The following is a 17,288-nucleotide window of genomic DNA, read 5'->3' as shown; positions in this document are numbered from 1 at the left end:
TCCTGGCATCCCCATCAGCTTTTAATTTTGTGATATTTAACAAGGGGGAAATAATTATCAGAGTTGTTTTAAATTGAATTTTCTTTGATTATTAAAGAAGGTAAACAATTTTAGATGATTTGTATTTTTTTCATTTCAAGACCTGGCTGTTCCTACTCTTTGACTACTGGGTTAGAGAATGTGTTTTATTATGATTTTTTTTAGTTCTTTTTATCCTGTTTCTCAGTGTCATCTATGGACCCTCAAGAGTTTCTGAGACAGGGGCAGTTAAATGATGCAGTGATAAGATTGTCAGCCCTAGAGTTAGGAGAACTTGAGTTCACATTCAGCCTCAGACACTTGACACAATATCATACTTTAAAATGTTATCACTTTGAATTTCTAATATGATAAATAATTTCATAGGTATTTTTCTCATGTTACTCTTAACATATCATCACCCTCCCAAAAGATACTTCCTATATTTTATATTGTTCACTATGGTTTTTGAAAATTTTGCCTCTTTTCTCCAGCTTTTTAAATAGGAGTATTGCTCTGCAATTGGGCTCTTTTTTTTTTTTTTTTTTTTTTTTTTTTTAGTTTTTCTCTTTGATTCTTTTCCTTCTTCCATTTTATTATCCTTGAAACTCTCTTGTAGGCATTTCATTTTTCAAAACATAGTTAATTTTGCTGTCTTATCATTTTATTGATATTCAACATATCCGCTTTTGTAAGAATTAGAAATAATAAGAATTATTATCAAGACTTATGTATGTTGACCAGAGACATATACATGCATGGTGTCCCAAAAACTTTGATGGAGTTTTAAGTTATTAAAGTTTTCCTTTTTAAGTTATCACAGTACCAAAATTTTTGTGGTTAGTCATTCAGTTGTGTCAGATTCTGTGTGATACTATGTACCATAGCATACCAATACTATCTAGGGGATTTTTTCAATTAAAAAAAAAAATACTGGAGTGGTTTGCCACTTCCTTCTCCAGTAGATTAAGGCAAATAGGTTAAATGACTTGCTGAGGGTCATGAAGCATGAAAATGTTTGAGGCAGGATTTGAACACAGATCTTTTTGACTACAGACTTAATTTACTGTTACCTACCTCCCTAAACCTTTTGGAACCTCCTCTGTATATACAGAATGAGTACATGATGATTAAGTATAAGATAGCAGGGAGTAAGATGATAAAGTATTCTAAGAGGGTGTAGAAAATAGTGTTTAAACTGTATCTCACAAGCAGGCATTCTGTAAAGCTGAAAATGGGAGGATCACATTCTGAGTAGAGAGACCAGTTCAAAAGCACAGATGGGGAGATAGATTGCCATTTATTAGAACAGAGAAAGAATCTTTCTGGACTGTCAGGTACAAGAAAAAGGGAAGTATGAAGGAAACCTAAAGAGAAGAAGGTGCTTGAGTGTCAAATGAAGAAGATGAGAACTAAGAAGGCTTTTCAGATTTATCAATTAAGAAACACTGATAACTTTGCAGATGGCAGTTTTGAATGATAAGATCAGAGATACAGAAACATCATATTGCAGTTGTACTTTTCTAGAGTGATCTTTTAATCTTCCACTAATTGTTCTTGTATTCTGTGCTTTATATCAGTGATTGTATTTTGTTTTTGTTTTTAGAATTCCTTTATTTTCTTAAAAATTATGTACTCAAATCCAGACTCTTAACTAACCATGCATAAGATGACCTTTTCTGTATCACTTTCTTCATATTTTCTTATGACATTGTGAAAATACTAATCTCTGTGAGGGTTTTGAAGATTAAATGATATGTATAAAGTATTTTGGAAAACTTATTTCATTAAATTGTAGTAAATAATAATCTTCATTGAAGTCATGTTTTAAATTCTAATGTTGATGTGGAGGGGACTCATTTCTTCTATATCTATGCAAGATTGCAAATGCTGGATGGTTTTATGTTTGTGTGTGTGTGTGTGTGTGTGTGTGTGTGTGTGTGTGTGTGTGTGTGTATCTCCTCTTATCCCTCTTCTTTTCTCTAACACTATAAGCTACAGATCTCTAACTCATTCTTCAAAGTTTAGGTAACTTGTAGTCTTTTCCATAGAGCTTTCCTTGATTCCTCCTTCCATCCTCAACAAAATTCTAGATTTAAAGTTGTAAACATGATTATAGATTGTCTTTTCTTAGGGCCTCATTTTACAGATGGGGAACCAGATTCAGAAAATAAAAAATTTCATCCTTATCCCCAGAGTACCTTGACATACATCTCTTCCTCACATCACATTTTTTCCTTGCATTGTGATTCTATATCTTCTAGATTACAAATTTCATGAGAACAATGGCTGTCTGATTAAAGTTCTCATAGCACTTTGCACATAGGCATTCAATGAGTGCTGAATAAATGAATGGTTTTGAAATGCTTGTACTTACGACTATGACTAGCATTCTAGAAATTCACTTGAGATAAAATAATGATATTGCAATGTAAAGATATTGCATTGTAAAGACCTAACTTAGGAATCATTCCGACTTTGAACTCAGTTCGAGTTCTGCTTGAAACCTATTCAACACTTATCTTTCATCCTGAGGCAAAGCCTAAGGAAACTGTTTTCTCTGAATATGCTTGTTAATGTGTATTTAAGTGCTCCCTATTAAGATATAGATATATAACTGCATAAAGTTCAGAATAAGTAATATGATTGGTAGAGTGGTAAATTCATATAATCCATTATAAAAAGCAATTTAGAATTATGCCAAAGTAGCAGCACTTTTCAATTGCAAAAATCTAGAAACTAAGGCATATACCTATCAATTGGAGAATGAGTAAATAAATTATATAGTATACAGATGACACAGACTATAAGAAATAGTGAATAACCAGTAATAATGAATACAGAGAATCACTGATTCAAAGTAAAATAAGTAAAACCAGGAAAATTACATTCCCACTGACTATTGCAGTGAATATGGAAAGAACTGAACAGTAACAAAGCAGTTGAAACTGAATGCTGTGAAATTAAATGACCAGACTTAACCCTCAAAAGGAGTTATTAAGAAGTACCTTCTTTCTTGGCAGAGGTAGAGAAGCATGGATATAGAATGTTAATTTCAGAATTGCACTGTGTTTGATTAGTCTTACTTAAATTAAGTAGTTGTTTTATTTTTTTTTTTCTTTATTGTAAGGGAAGGTTTTCTGAGGGGGAAGAGAAAAGAGAAATACAATGGGAAAAGTTAGAGGGTTTTTTTTTTGTTTTTTTTTTAAGATAAACTTTTATTGGGGGGTGAAGTGCAGTGGATGGAACACCAACTCAGGAAGACCTGAGTTCAAATGTGCCCTCAGACACTTAATACTTCCTAGCTATGTGATTCTGGGCAAGTTACTTAACCAGAATTGCCTCAGCAAAAGATGTGTGTGTGTGTGTGTGTGTGTGTGTGTGTGTGTGTGTGTGTGTGTGTGTGTGTGTGTGTGTGTGTGTGTGTGTGTGTGTAAATTTACTTTTTTTACAAGTTTATTTGAGATTAGAAAAGTAAGATAATCCCTTCTCTCAAGGAGCTCACATGGAGACTTATATGGAGAGAACACAAATAAGAGGTTTCAGATATGATTTAAAAAGAAAGTTTCATGGTCCTTAAAGGATAGCAGCAAAGTATGTAGTAATTTGTAATTCTTCGGTCATGTTGAATTTTTTGTTACCTCATTTGAAATTTTCTTGGCAGATATATATACCTCTAGCTCATTTTACAGGTAGGAAACTGAGGGAAACTTGCTCTGCCCAAGATCACATAGGTTAGAAATGTCTGAAGCCAGATTTGAACACAGGAAAATAAGGTTTCCTGACTCCAGGCCTGGCAATCTATCACCTGTGTTATATAAGTAGTAATATATGTTCTTTAATATTATTTGCATTGATAAAGCCAAATCCATGTTTTATATTGAACCATTTAACAGTGCCAAGGAGTTTGGTGACATCTTTCTTCTAGTTTTTAAAACACTGGCTGCTAAGGAGGTGTTGTCTATAGCACCAGGGCTTATCTCTACAAAGAATTTCTTAGATGATGGCTTTGGAAGTTATATGAGGTGCTAAACTGGGAGGGCTCATCTATTCACTCTTGAGTCTGGACTGTTTTCATTTGGGTTTGGAGGTGGTGCTTTGAGTTAGCTGGTGTACACTGCCACCTTCTGTCTTTGTTAGGTTGTTTTGCTGGCTTAACTAGGCTGGCTTGCCCATCTTGTGGATAGCAATTAATCAGCATTTGATTGGCCTCTTTTCCACCAGGGTTTGGTTCTGTGACCTGAAGAACTGTCATAGCAGACCATAGACTTAGCTGACTATTGATAGCAGTTGTTGTTGATAGTGAGAATGATGGGTCCATTCCCCATGAGGAGTGTTTCCCTTAATGATGCCTGCAAGTATCAGTTTGGATGCAGAGTTAGTGATCAAACAGGGCATATTATGAACTCTTAGACTCATGTTTTCTAGCCTACCTCTCTGATAGTTGAAGGGATAGCAATTATTTGACCTGTTATTTTGCTTAAGAGTGCTTTATATGTCTTTCTGTTGCAGGATTACATTCCCAGTTGTTTTTCTTAGATTGACATGTTTGGATTACTTGAGTCTATACATCATAGGTTTTGGAGAGGAAAAAGTGGCTGCTAATTTATATAACTTAGCAAAAATATTCTGTTTTAGATCAAATTGTATCTTAGAGATCATTTAATACAATCCCTTTATTTTGTAGAAGAGAACTGATGCCCCAAATGACTGATGGCCACTCAGAGCCAGGACTGAAACCCAGATGTCTTTGTTACTGTTCCAGTGTATTTTTAATTATACTGCACTGATATAAATTGAGATCTTTGGTGGGCAAGGGCTGGAGAGCCCCTGATGTGAACTGTGTTTCCTTTAATCTGTGGGGGAAAGGTGATTGGGATCTCAAACTCTCCCCTAGGAGGGGCACACCCTCTTGTCCATAAAGGAAACTCCCAAGATAAGGGATTTCATTGAATTGAATTGAAAATCAGTCTCCCAGATTCATCCAGTGATAGGGCCCCCTTTTCTCTCCCTCCCCACTTGAGACCAAAGATCAAAGCAGCCCCAATATACCTAGCTGTATACCCAGATGTTTCACAAAACTATCCTATCACGATTCTTTGCCCACTAAGAAAGCTTTTTTCTTAGTGCAAATAAATCCCCTTTTGCCACACACTTTGGGTTTTTTCTGCAGATACATTGACCAGAGGGGATCTCTTACCCTCAATTTTTGCACTCCATCATCACTTCAGTAAGTAACATACTAATGCTCTGTTGGTGGAGTTGTGAATTTAATCTAGCTATTCTGGAAAGCAGTTAGAATTTGGCCAAAAGAGTGACTAAACAACCCATGCCCTTTTGACCCAGAGAGTCTGCCATTACTAGGCATACAGCTCAAAGAAGTAAATGATTTAAAAATAAATAAATAAGCCACCTCACATATTCCAAATTATTTATAGCTTCACTTTTTGTTCAAGTAAATATTTGGAAACAAAGTAAATACACATTGAATGGGGAAATGACTGAGCAAATCATAATAGATCATGAATGTATAGGAATCTTATTGCTCTATAAGAAATGATAACGAAGAATACTAGAGAAGACTTATGTGAATTGATACAAAGTGAATTAAGCAGAAGTGGAAAAAAATACATGATAGCATTATAAATGGAAGAAACAGGAACAAAAGTAAACTGAGGAAAGGGGAGGAGAGAAAGAAATTAGCATATATAAGTAATTTCCTGTACTAAATTCTTTTACAAATCCCATCTCATTTGATCTTCACAACAACTGTGTGAAGTAGATATGATTATTATTCCCATTTTGTAGTTGAGGAAACTAATAACAAATGGGTCAACTGACTTGGCTCAGCCTAGATTTCAACTCCTGCTCTTTCTTAACTCTCTAGGTTCCTTAAATGGAACTTTGTGGCCCCTGCTAGATTTATCCCTAGGCTATATGTTTTTAGGGGTTGATTGAGGTCATTCTTGCTGTGTCTTACCTTAGAGTACCTAGTTTTAGAGTGATGGATCTTCAGGGTACACTATAATGTGTCAGGATAATTTTAGGAATCTCTGAACCCTTCTATGGAAATTCACACTATGGAGTATCTTCTATTTTCCTCTATAAGATATCTTCTTATACCAGTTCGCCCTCTACTTCCCCTTCTAGTGTAATCCCTGGGCTCTTTGTCTCAATCCTTACTGAAGCTTACTGCTGACTTCCCTATTGTTTTTTTGTTTTGGGGTTTTGTTTTTTTTTGGTTTTTTTTGAGAGGTGAGGGGAGTTGGGTGCAGTTTTGGAATGGAAGAAGTTATTTATAGTTTCTTATTAGAATTATTTATTATCTAATCTGTACAAATGTCAGGTTTATGTTAGATTTTTTTTTTTTCATTCAGTCTGCCTACTGCTTGGTCAGAAACTTCAACATTAATCTTTTTTCAGTATATTGGTTTGTTTTGATTGCTTTTTACCCCAATTTTATACTTTATTATTATAAAGGATGACTTTCTAGGAATGGAAGGTATACAATGAGCAATAAGTAAAGACAAAAGTATATTTTATCCAATTTTTAAAAGCAAATTGTCCAAATCACTGGTTTTGCCAACAAATGTTGGTTGATGTGATTTTTCTAATAATAGTTATAACTTATAATCATTTATTTTTAATATAAGTATTGTTCATGTGATAACCAAGATGAAAACCAGCAATTGAGTCATTTCATTCTCAGTTTAGGAATAATGTGGATAATCTGATTTAGGCAATTTAGAACTACCTGCCTGAAAACTATAGGCATCAGTGAAGAGAAAAAAATTTAGTCTAAAGAATACTAGACTTGTTGATGAGGTGTAGATTATGAGATTGAGCAATCCCCTCTGGTTAGAGGCGCAGGTCCCTTGTGAAAGCATTTGCAAACCTGAAATCTGTGTGGCAAAAAAGGATTTTTTGGGACTGAGAAGCCAGCTTACTAGAAAAATTTCTTTAGTGGGCAAAAGGTCCTGTTAGGAATATAGCAGAGGTTAACATTAAGAAGAAATATCTTCACCAGTGGGAATGGTCTGTTAAAACATCTGCAAAATGTATATGGTCATGTAGCTCTATATACATTGGGGTTTGCTTTGATCTTTGGCCTGGAAGAGAGAAGGGCAACTCCTAAGAGACTGATTTTCAATTCAATTTAAAATTGAATGAGAGTACTTAACTAGAAGTTTGAGCCACTCAGAATTGTTTGTGGCATCAAGGGTGATTGACCAAGATTTCCAATTGAATGAGACCACTTAACTGGGAGTCATAGGCTTTTTCCAGAGTTTGAGAGTTCCCCCTCAAGGGACACAGTTTACTTCAGGGTCCCCCAAAAGATCTCAGTTAATGTCATTGTCATAGAATTGTTTGGAGACTTGACTCCAGCCTTAAGTAAGTCACTTTACTTCTCTGATCCTCAGTTTTCTCATCTATGCAATCAGTATAATGATTGCATTTCCTGTCTTAAAGAAACATTTACAAAAATATAAAGAAAAGAGCACCAGTCCCAGAATCCGAAGGACTTGAATTCAAATTTGTTCTCAAGACACTTATAGCTGTGTTACCCTGAGCAAATCACTGAGCTCCTAATTGCCTCAAAAGTAAACAAGAGAAAAAACTCAAAGATATAAAGATAAGTATTTTTAGTTGTTATTGAAGTAAGTATGCCTTGGTAGAGTCATCACTGGAATCATAAGACAAACTTTCTCCAAGCCGATATCGCCACTTCAGATTGAACTGGAAGTTTAAGGACAAAGCCAGAAATGACATGCTTCACTTAGGAGTAAGGAGAATAGTAGTAGAGAGAAAAACTTAAAGACTAATAGGTTAAATTTAATATAATTAGACCTAGATTTAGATATCTCAAAAGAATAACATATAAAAAATGTTTTGTTTTGGTTTGTTTGTTTGTTTTTTTTTTTTAAGATCCGGTGATATGTTTAATATTATGTAAAGTTTTCAAAATACCAATTGCAAAGGTGTAATAATGTTTAAACTTTTAAGTATTGACTTGTTAATTATTAATCTCATCTTCAGTGATAATTTAACCAAGCTTTTTTTTTTTCTTCTGCCATCCAGATAGTATCAGCAGTGCAGTACTGCCACCAAAAGCATATTGTTCACAGGGATCTTAAAGTAAGTAAAAATAATAGTATTTGGCTATTGAGTGAGACTTTGAGTGAAATATATTGGTACACTGATTATCTTTCCTAGTTGTGCTAATAAAAAGTAAATTGCCACTTAAACTTTAGTTTTAAATAAGAAATTTAATTTATGTGTTGATAATTATGAGTGCCATTTTAGTGTTTCAAAAAAAAAAAAAAAAGAAATGATGTTAAGCATTTTATGTAGTGATCATATAGTTTGTAGTCATTATTTGATACTAGCTCAATAAACAACTGCCTGACTTTATTTTGACAAGACTTGCCTATTAGTGAAATTGTTAACATTGTTCAGATACCTGTTTTTCATCATAAGCAGAGCCGTCAGGAATTGAGAGGCTAATTCTTTCTCTATATATCTAGTACCTAGTATATATTTAATCGATATTTGTTATTGATTTACAGATCATCACTAAAAGACTTTATTCTAAATTAATACCTAGTTCTAAATTACTTATCAGTAATTGTATTATTTATTTATTAAGACTCTCATTTTTCCTCAATGTTTTTCTTCTAGGCTGAAAATCTATTACTTGATGCAGATATGAACATTAAAATAGCAGACTTTGGTTTTAGTAATGAATTTACTGTTGGAAATAAACTGGACACATTTTGTGGCAGTCCTCCATATGCAGCTCCGGAACTCTTCCAAGGAAAAAAATACGATGGACCTGAAGTGGATGTTTGGAGCCTGGGTGTTATTCTTTACACTCTTGTGAGTGGCTCTCTTCCTTTTGATGGACAAAACCTAAAGGTATATAAATTAATTTCATTTTTACTATGAAAATTTCATCAAAATTAGTGATGTTGCCAAATGTCACCAAAATAATTTTTTTAAAAGTTTATATAAGCTAAATAATTGTAAAATTGAATTACTATAATAGTGTATTATCCTTTTAACCAATCATTGATTTACCACTCTTTTAATCTGATTTCTCTAAAGGAACTGAGAGAGAGAGTATTAAGAGGGAAATACAGAATTCCTTTCTACATGTCCACAGATTGTGAAAATCTCCTCAAACGTTTCCTGGTGCTAAATCCAACCAAAAGAGGCACACTAGAGGTAACTTGCCAAAATGAAAAACATAGGAAATGAATGTTCTTTGTAATATTTTTAGAGCTTTACTTAACTTGTCCAAAATAATTTATTTCTGAAGACTTTCAACTTGAGTTATTTAAAAGGACCAGAGAAAAGCAAATATATTCTGATTTTCCAAAAAGGGAAGAGTTGAGTTAGCAAATAATAAGCTAATGAGCTTGACTTCAGTTTTTTGCAATATTCTATAAATATTAAGGTAATAGGTAGTAAACATTTAAAGAAAGGAAGTAGAAATCACAAAAAGCCACATGACTACAGCAAAATCAGGTTATGCCAAACTAACTTCATTTCTTTTTTTGATGGGATAACTCAAATTAATAGCACCAAGGAAATACTGTTGCTAAATTTACCTAGATTTTTGTGTTGTTGTTTTTCTAAGTTAATAGAATCTTTCATACTATTCTTGTGGACAAGTTAAATAGATATAGAATAGACACTGGTACAGTTTAGGTGAATTATAAACTGGTTCGACCTAAAGATTCTTTACTGGCTCAGTATCCACTATATAAAAGCAATCTTCAGGAGATTATCCCAGGGATTTTTTTTTTCCTTGAATTTAATTCTATCTAATATTTTTATCAATAACTTGGATAAAGGTATAGATACCATACTCATTGAAATTGACAGCCAGGTGGAATAGCCAACCCAGATAAAATCAGAAAAAAAATCCTCACTAGGCTTGAACATCAAATCAAATATAGTAAACCAAATTAATAGAGATAAATTTAGTCTTAAATTTGGATTAAAGAAAATATCAACTTTATAAAATAATCAGCAATACAAAATAAAGGTAGTATTCATGGTTAATTAGTAACACATTTGAAAACTCTGGGGGTTTAGTGTACTACAAGCTCAGGGGGAGTCAGCCTTATTATATGGGAACAGCAACAAAAAAGCAAAGAAAACAACGACCACATTAACCCACCCCAGCCCAAACTAACAAATTCTTAAGGCTGCTTTAAGAGAAGCATAAGTCTTACACGGGAATGGTCACACTTTACTCAGCCCTGGGTAATACTTCATCTAGTATATTATCTTCATTTCTGGACACATATTTTGGAGAAAGCATTGATAAACGAGAGCATAGCCAAGATGGCAAAGATCATCCGTGTAACAAGCAACAAAAGAAACCAAAAGTGTTTATCTTAGAGTAGAAGACATAAAGGAGGTATGATAGCTTTCTTCTTCTAAAGACTGTCATTCTACTTTGCTTCAAAGGTAGTAGAGAGCCAATAATTAAAGCCATTTGAAGGTAGGATGGGCCACCTTAGGAAGTTGTATTTTTTACCAGCCCAGAAGCCCAAAGGCAAAGTCTGGAGCATATGTTGTATATAAGATTCTTGGTCAAGCCAGATGGTTTTGGAGCTTCCTTCACAGAATACTTTTGAGAGAATGGCAGATTAAGAAAGTATAAAGCATTTTCCTCTTGAGTTTTATGTAATGAAAATAGAACTTTAGAATTTCAGAGACCTTATGAATAATAAAGTAATTGAAGTGTTACTGTAATTTTGTTTTTGTTTTTTACTCTTCTCCTTTTGAATGCTAATCAGTAGTTCACTTTTTTTGTAGCAAATCATGAAGGACAGGTGGATCAATGCAGGGCATGAGGAAGATGAACTTAAACCATTTGTAGAACCAGAGCTAGACATCTCAGACCAGAAAAGAATAGGTAATTTTATTTGAGTTGGTGTCTCTGTCTGTATCTTTGTCTTTGTGTGAGTATGGGGATGGACTGCAGTTCCAGAATGATTATCTGAAGGTAGGATTTTTGGTGTGGGTGTGGGTGTGGGTGGGGGGGGGGTGCATATTTATTTATATTATATCTTTATAGATATGTTGTATGTCACTGATATTCAGGAATATATGTGAACTGCATTAGCAACATCTAACTAGAATAACTAGTTAAATATGCATTCATTTAAGAAAACGTATAGTCTTTTTAAGTCAAGGGAACGTTTTTATCCTGAAACAAAATATTTTATTATATAAATTTTCTTGCCCCTTCTTTTAGCTATTATGGTGGGAATGGGATATTCACAAGAAGAAATTCAAGAATCTCTTAGTAAAATGAAATATGATGAAATCACAGCCACATATTTGTTGTTGGGCAGAAAATCATCAGAGGTAAGAAAGGAAAGCTGAAGATATGTATTGTGATTTTTATTTTAGTTTGGTAATTTTTTAAATGTGCAAATAATAGTCATTTCAAATCCCATGCCTATTATTCCTCTTTAATTAGTTACCTTTTTTAAGGCAATAGCTCGTAACATTGAACATTGTCTTAATCTTTCTTTCGTAAAATATCTATAACTAATATTTAAAAACAATTTCATTTATTCGCTGATTATGGGAATGATATATATTTAACAAATGTATTTATTTTCTGCTTTTGACAGCAAATTTTGGAAAAGTATATTACACCCTTCTTTTTTTACCTTTGAATGACCAACATAAATATGTCTGTAATTTTAATTTTCAGCTATGATTTAAACATCTAACTAAAAGAGCTGTATTATGCGAGGTTCAAGTTTATATTTTAATAAATCATTTGTATTTGTATGTTTGTTGTTGGTTTTTTTTTTTTTTTTTTTTTCCCTTCAATTTTTTCCTAGCTGGATGCTAGTGATTCAAGTTCCAGCAGCAATCTTTCACTTGCTAAAGTTAGGCCAAGCAGTGATCTTAATAATAGCACGGGACAATCTCCTCACCACAAAGTCCAAAGAAGCATTTCTTCAAGCCAGAAGCAAAGACGATATAGCGATCATGGTGAGTGATAATAGTGAGGAATATTCTTTTTTTTTTTTTTTTTTAATGGTATTTTATTTTTCTAAATACATGCAAAGATAGTTTTCATCATTTATTTCTACAAACACCTTGTGTTCCAAATTTTTCTATCTCCCTTCTCCCTCTCCAAGACAGCAAGCAATCTGATATAGGATGAAGAATATTCTTTGCTTTTTCTTTTAAAACAGGAAGACTGATCATGACCAGTGGTGATACAAAATGCTACAAAAATTTTACCTCACTACCTAGCAAGGTGCCTTTTCCTTTTTGGGTGTGAGTTCCTATGTTTTCTAATAAGTCCCAATACAACTGAAGCTCAGGTTCCATTACCTGAAGTGTCTTAAATTTGGTCAATCTATGCAAGTTGTAAGGCATGTCATTATAAGGTTGGCTACCCATCCTCATCTTTTTTTTGGCCACACCAATCAGGAACACTTATTTTCTAATTTTTGAAGGGAACTGAAATCTCATCAGTAGACAAAACAACTGCACTGATGAAATTAAGATATTTGACATATGTGAATAATAGAAGTTCTATAACCCAAGTTACATAGTTTAGGTTTCTAAATTCCCCAGCTATTTATGTGTCTGGATGACTTCTGCATAAATACACTTAATCATGTAGGAAATCCCCCTATAAAATTTAAGAGGTCAAATGTATGGCTGTTCCTTCCTGATTTAATGTTTAATGAATAGCTCTTCCAAAAGCCATCTCCTTTCATTTTTAAAGCAACTACTGTATACAAGGCACTGTGCTAGGAACTGGTGAAATAAAAACCTAAATGAGATACTCTTCTGACCTCAAGGAGCTTACATTCCATTGAGGAAAATAGTAGCTACATAATACATATATAGACATAAGGAAAATGAAAAGCGAATAGTTCTGTGAAAAGCAAGATGATCAGGAATTGACCTCATAAAGGAAGTTGCATTTTAGTTAGACTTTGAAGGAAATTAAGGATCCTAAGTATAAGGAATGACTTTTCAGAGGAACTGAGAGAGAAGATAAAATGTTTTATGTTAAGAATAGCAAGGTCACTTTGGCTTTGTAAATAGAAGTAATGTTTAATAAGCCTAGAAAGCTAGGTTGGAGTCAAGTTGCGAAAGTCTTAAATACCAGTGGAGCTGTATTTGGCCCTAGAGGTAAATGGAGAGTCACGATGTTCGTGATCAGAGGAGTAACATGGTATGTTTTAGGAATGTTACTTTTGACGCTGTGTAGAGAATGGTTTGGAAAGAAAAATACCTTTAGGGGTGGAAGCTATGTGTATAATAGTTATATTATGTGATCTCATAATTGTGTTTATAAGTGTACATGTATATCACCTGGTGATACACACACACACACACACACACACACACACACACACACAGATTTATGTACACACATACAGATGAGAGGTGATGAAGTCCTAAGTTAAAATACTGGCTGTCAGTGGAAAGAAGAGGATACATGGCAGAGACACTGCAATTGTTTGGATATGTGTGATATGGGAAAATGAAGATTTGTTCATGCTTTACAGGTTGTAAAAGGATTTTTTTAAAAAGAGGAAGTTGATTAGAAAAGTGGATTTTGGGACAAAGATGTTTTCTGTTTTGACTCAGTGAGTTTGATGTGCTTTCAGAATATTCAGTTGAAATGTCTTATCAATACTTAGTTATTCAAGACTGGAGTTCAGAAGACTATATTTGACAAAAGCATTTTTTGTTTAATATTTTGGTCTTCTATATAGATTACTGTCTTTTTATGTGCCTTTTTTCAAAGTGTCTTAGCTCTTGAGAGGAAGGGACCAAATATATTCAAGTTGATTTTATATAATGTCTAAAAATGTCCTATAAGCAAAGAAGCAGTTGATTATGCTATATATTTATAATTTTAATGATACTGAAAAAATGATTGTATGGGTATTCCAGGACTAATTAAAATATCTCCCTTCCCCCCTTTCAAAAAAAAAAGTCAAACTATAATGTGTATACAATTTGTCTAAATGCAATGTAAATATTACTCATCATCTTATAAGGACATGAACATTTTTTATAAAAATTTGAACATTTTCTCCTGGTTCTTGGCCCTTGTAGTTAAATCTTTGCCAGAACTACAGAATCGGAATTTTGAATCTTTTCCCTTACCTTACTTCTCCCTACCCCTCATCATGGAATATCATCGATTTCAAATTATTTACCAACTGGGGCAGCTAAGTGGCACAGTGGATAGAGCACCAGCCCTGAATTCAGGAGGACCCGAGTTCAAATGTGGTCTCAGACACTTAACACTTCCTAGCTGTGTGATCCTGGGCAAGTCACTTAACCCCAGCGGGGGGGGGGGGGGGGAGAAGGATTATTTACCAACTAAAATAAAACTTCTGAGCCACATTCAAGACTCAACAACTTTCTTGCTCAAATTTTAAGTTTTCAACTTTATCTTCTACCACTCCTCTTTCATATATTTTACATATATTTTAGCCAAAAAGGACAGTTTTTTGTTCCATTCTTGTTTTGAATCTCCTTGTTTTGGTTTGGCTATTCTCTGTTACAAAAATGGTTTCCCGTTACACCTCCCAATATCTATCACTTCTTGATCAACTTTTTTACAAACCTAACTGAACCTGGCTCACAGGTGAAATTTATCTCTCTCCCAAATTTTTATAGCATTTTTGCTTATGCTGCACTCTTTGTAACATCATAGTTACTTATGTATTCATATTTTTTCTCCCGTCAAATCATAAGCATCTTGAGAGCATGGTATGTGTTATATTGGCATTTGTATTTCTAGCATCTGGCAGTTTCTTGCATCTAAGAATCCATTGAATTAGAGCTTAGAAGATCTCCTGATATAACCTCTTTGCTATTCAGAAGGGGGAAAAAAAATAGCAAAATAGTGAAGTGATCTTCCCAAGGTCAACAGTAAATCTGATGGCAAAACCTGAATTATGGCCTTGTGATAGTCCAGTGTTTTTCCCATATATATCATTCTTTCTTGTCATCGTGATAATTTTTTAATCTGTATTTTTTATTATATAATTTTATAGCAATAATCCTACCTAGTCTAAAAGGAGTATCATATATATATACATTTTTTTAATTTAAAAAAAAACTTAATAGAAAGTTGACAAAATTCAGTCAGTTCTTCTGTACAGTTGCTTCCCAGAGCACAAGGAGTTTCACAAGCTGAGAAAGGAGGGTAGGCCTTTAGTAGTGCTGGTATTTCTGGCTTTCAGGCTGGAAAGAAAGCAGTCAGTTAGTAAACATGTTAGGTACCAGCTATGTGCCAGGCATTGTGCTAAATTAACTAGGGATATAGATATGAAAAAGAAAGTCCTTTCTTATAAGCGCTTACAATCAAAAAAAAAAAAAAAAAGAGAGAAGACAATCCACAAGAAGAACTGAAAAGGGGGGAAAAAAAAGCCTTTCAATCAAAAGGGCAGAAGGTAGTAAGAGTACTCATGATGTTTAAACCCAGGCTGATGTAATCTCACAGGATGATGAGATTCCTGGGGATTTCATGGAGTGCATCCAGTCCAGAGGAGTTTAGCCGAGTGAGTTTAAAAACAAAAATAACCCAAAATCTAAGTATAGGCTTTTAGGATAAATGCCTTTTACAATTTATCTAGCACAAAGTTATATTTTAAAATGTGCATCTAGCCTAATACCTGAGTGAGTACTCACAGGCAAATGTCTTTTCTTTTCTCTTGACCCCAAACTAAATTATGTTAGCTTACATATACTGGTTTCTAAAAACAAATATTTAGTTTGTATGAAATGAAAATTCTCATTTCTTAAAATACTAATTTATATTGAATTCTAATTAAATATTTGTGATGAATGTAATTCAGTGGCTAAAATTATCAAAGATATTATTATAAAAGGTGGTACGTATAAACTTTTGCTGATTGATTACAACCTAAACTTTACTCTTAGCTTCTAATTTTTGCATTAATTTTAGTGGTTTTATTTTTGCCATTCATAATCTTAAGTGAAGCCAGATCTTGCTAACTTTTTACCAAATGAAAAATGTCATAGTTTGGGAAACGATTAATAATTACCTCAAAGTTAGATAAAGTTACATTAGGACAGCTAATTGGTGTCAGCCCTGAAGTTAGGACTTCAGGAGTTCAAATCTGGCATCAGTCACTTAATACTTCTTGGCTGTGTGACCCTGGTGGGCAAGTCAATTAACCCCAATTGCCTCAGCAAAAAAAGAAAAAAAAGTTATGTTAGGAATCTTCAGATATGGAAAAGGACATATAGCTAAGAACAGTGTTGCCAGTAACTACTTTTTTTAAGTTTTATCAGTATTTTACTGGAGGGTTAAATGGTGGTTTTGTTTCAGATCTAATAAATTTAATTATGTTTTTTCAATAAAACTTTTTTTATTCATTTAGTTCAACTCAGGTATTCTTGATTTAGAATATTATAGATTTGTGTAGTGCTCTAAGAGTTATTACAAAGTACTTTTCTTAAAACAGACCATAAAAAAGACATTATCTCTATCCTCTATTTTTATAGGTAAGGAATCTGAGCCTCAGAATTAGAATAACTGTCCAGATATTCACAACTAATAAGAAATAAACCCCAGGGTGTGAACCCAATTTGCCCAATACTATCATATTGCCTTTTAAAACATGGTCATAATGTTTTCATTTTTCACCTCCATAAAATTAGAATGGTTAATTTTCCAAATTATTTGAATTGAATTCTCTTCTACTGCTTAAGTGAGCACTGGCTCTTTTGATGCCTTTTCCTGCTTTAGTGAAACACAATTTCATTGCATTACATTGTTAAATTCAAGGTAAAATCTAAGACAACTTGAAGGAAACATTTTGTAATTGTGTAATACTGTTCTGTTCCAAAAGGTGAAGGCCTCTCTTGTACAAAAAAGGATGTAATTCAGGCAAATTTCCAAGGTGAACCCATTGCTTCTGCATGATTTTGCGTGCATTAGGATAGTTGATTTGTTATGACTACAGTAACATCCTCCCAAGATGTTTTCCAAAGGACAGCTCCAGAAACTTCTCAATTGTGAGATCTTTTAAGGAAAATTGAAAATTATGAACAAGTAGATGCCACCTAATTTAGATTTTATTTATGGAAAAATTGTCTATCGGGGAACTTCATAGAGGATTTTACTGCATTATCTTTTTTTTTTTTTTTTCCTTTGAAATAGCACTTTCTTGCCCTGCTTGTTAAGTACTCTTATTTTCAACAAGTCAATAGTAGAAAAATCT

The 17,288-nt window shown here is 33.5% G+C and overlaps 1 protein-coding gene across 4 annotated transcripts in view; it reads left to right on the top strand.

Annotated features, from left to right (window-relative positions):
* Positions 1-17,288, top strand: part of LOC141556645 (MAP/microtubule affinity-regulating kinase 3-like) — a 125,262-nt gene that overhangs the window by 80,564 nt on the left and 27,410 nt on the right. For all 4 annotated transcript variants that reach the window (XM_074291099.1, XM_074291098.1, XM_074291097.1 and 1 more), the window contains exons 7-12: positions 8,098-8,154; positions 8,698-8,934; positions 9,124-9,243; positions 10,849-10,948; positions 11,291-11,403; positions 11,892-12,045. In XM_074291099.1, the coding sequence (XP_074147200.1) occupies positions 8,098-8,154; positions 8,698-8,934; positions 9,124-9,243; positions 10,849-10,948; positions 11,291-11,403; positions 11,892-12,045 (781 nt within the window). The remainder of the gene's footprint in view (positions 1-8,097; positions 8,155-8,697; positions 8,935-9,123; positions 9,244-10,848; positions 10,949-11,290; positions 11,404-11,891; positions 12,046-17,288) is intronic.

Source organism: Sminthopsis crassicaudata, chromosome 2 (genome assembly GCF_048593235.1).
Source record: "Sminthopsis crassicaudata isolate SCR6 chromosome 2, ASM4859323v1, whole genome shotgun sequence".
Lineage (NCBI taxonomy): Eukaryota > Metazoa > Chordata > Mammalia > Dasyuromorphia > Dasyuridae > Sminthopsis > Sminthopsis crassicaudata.
This window is presented reverse-complemented; position numbering and strand designations above follow the sequence as displayed.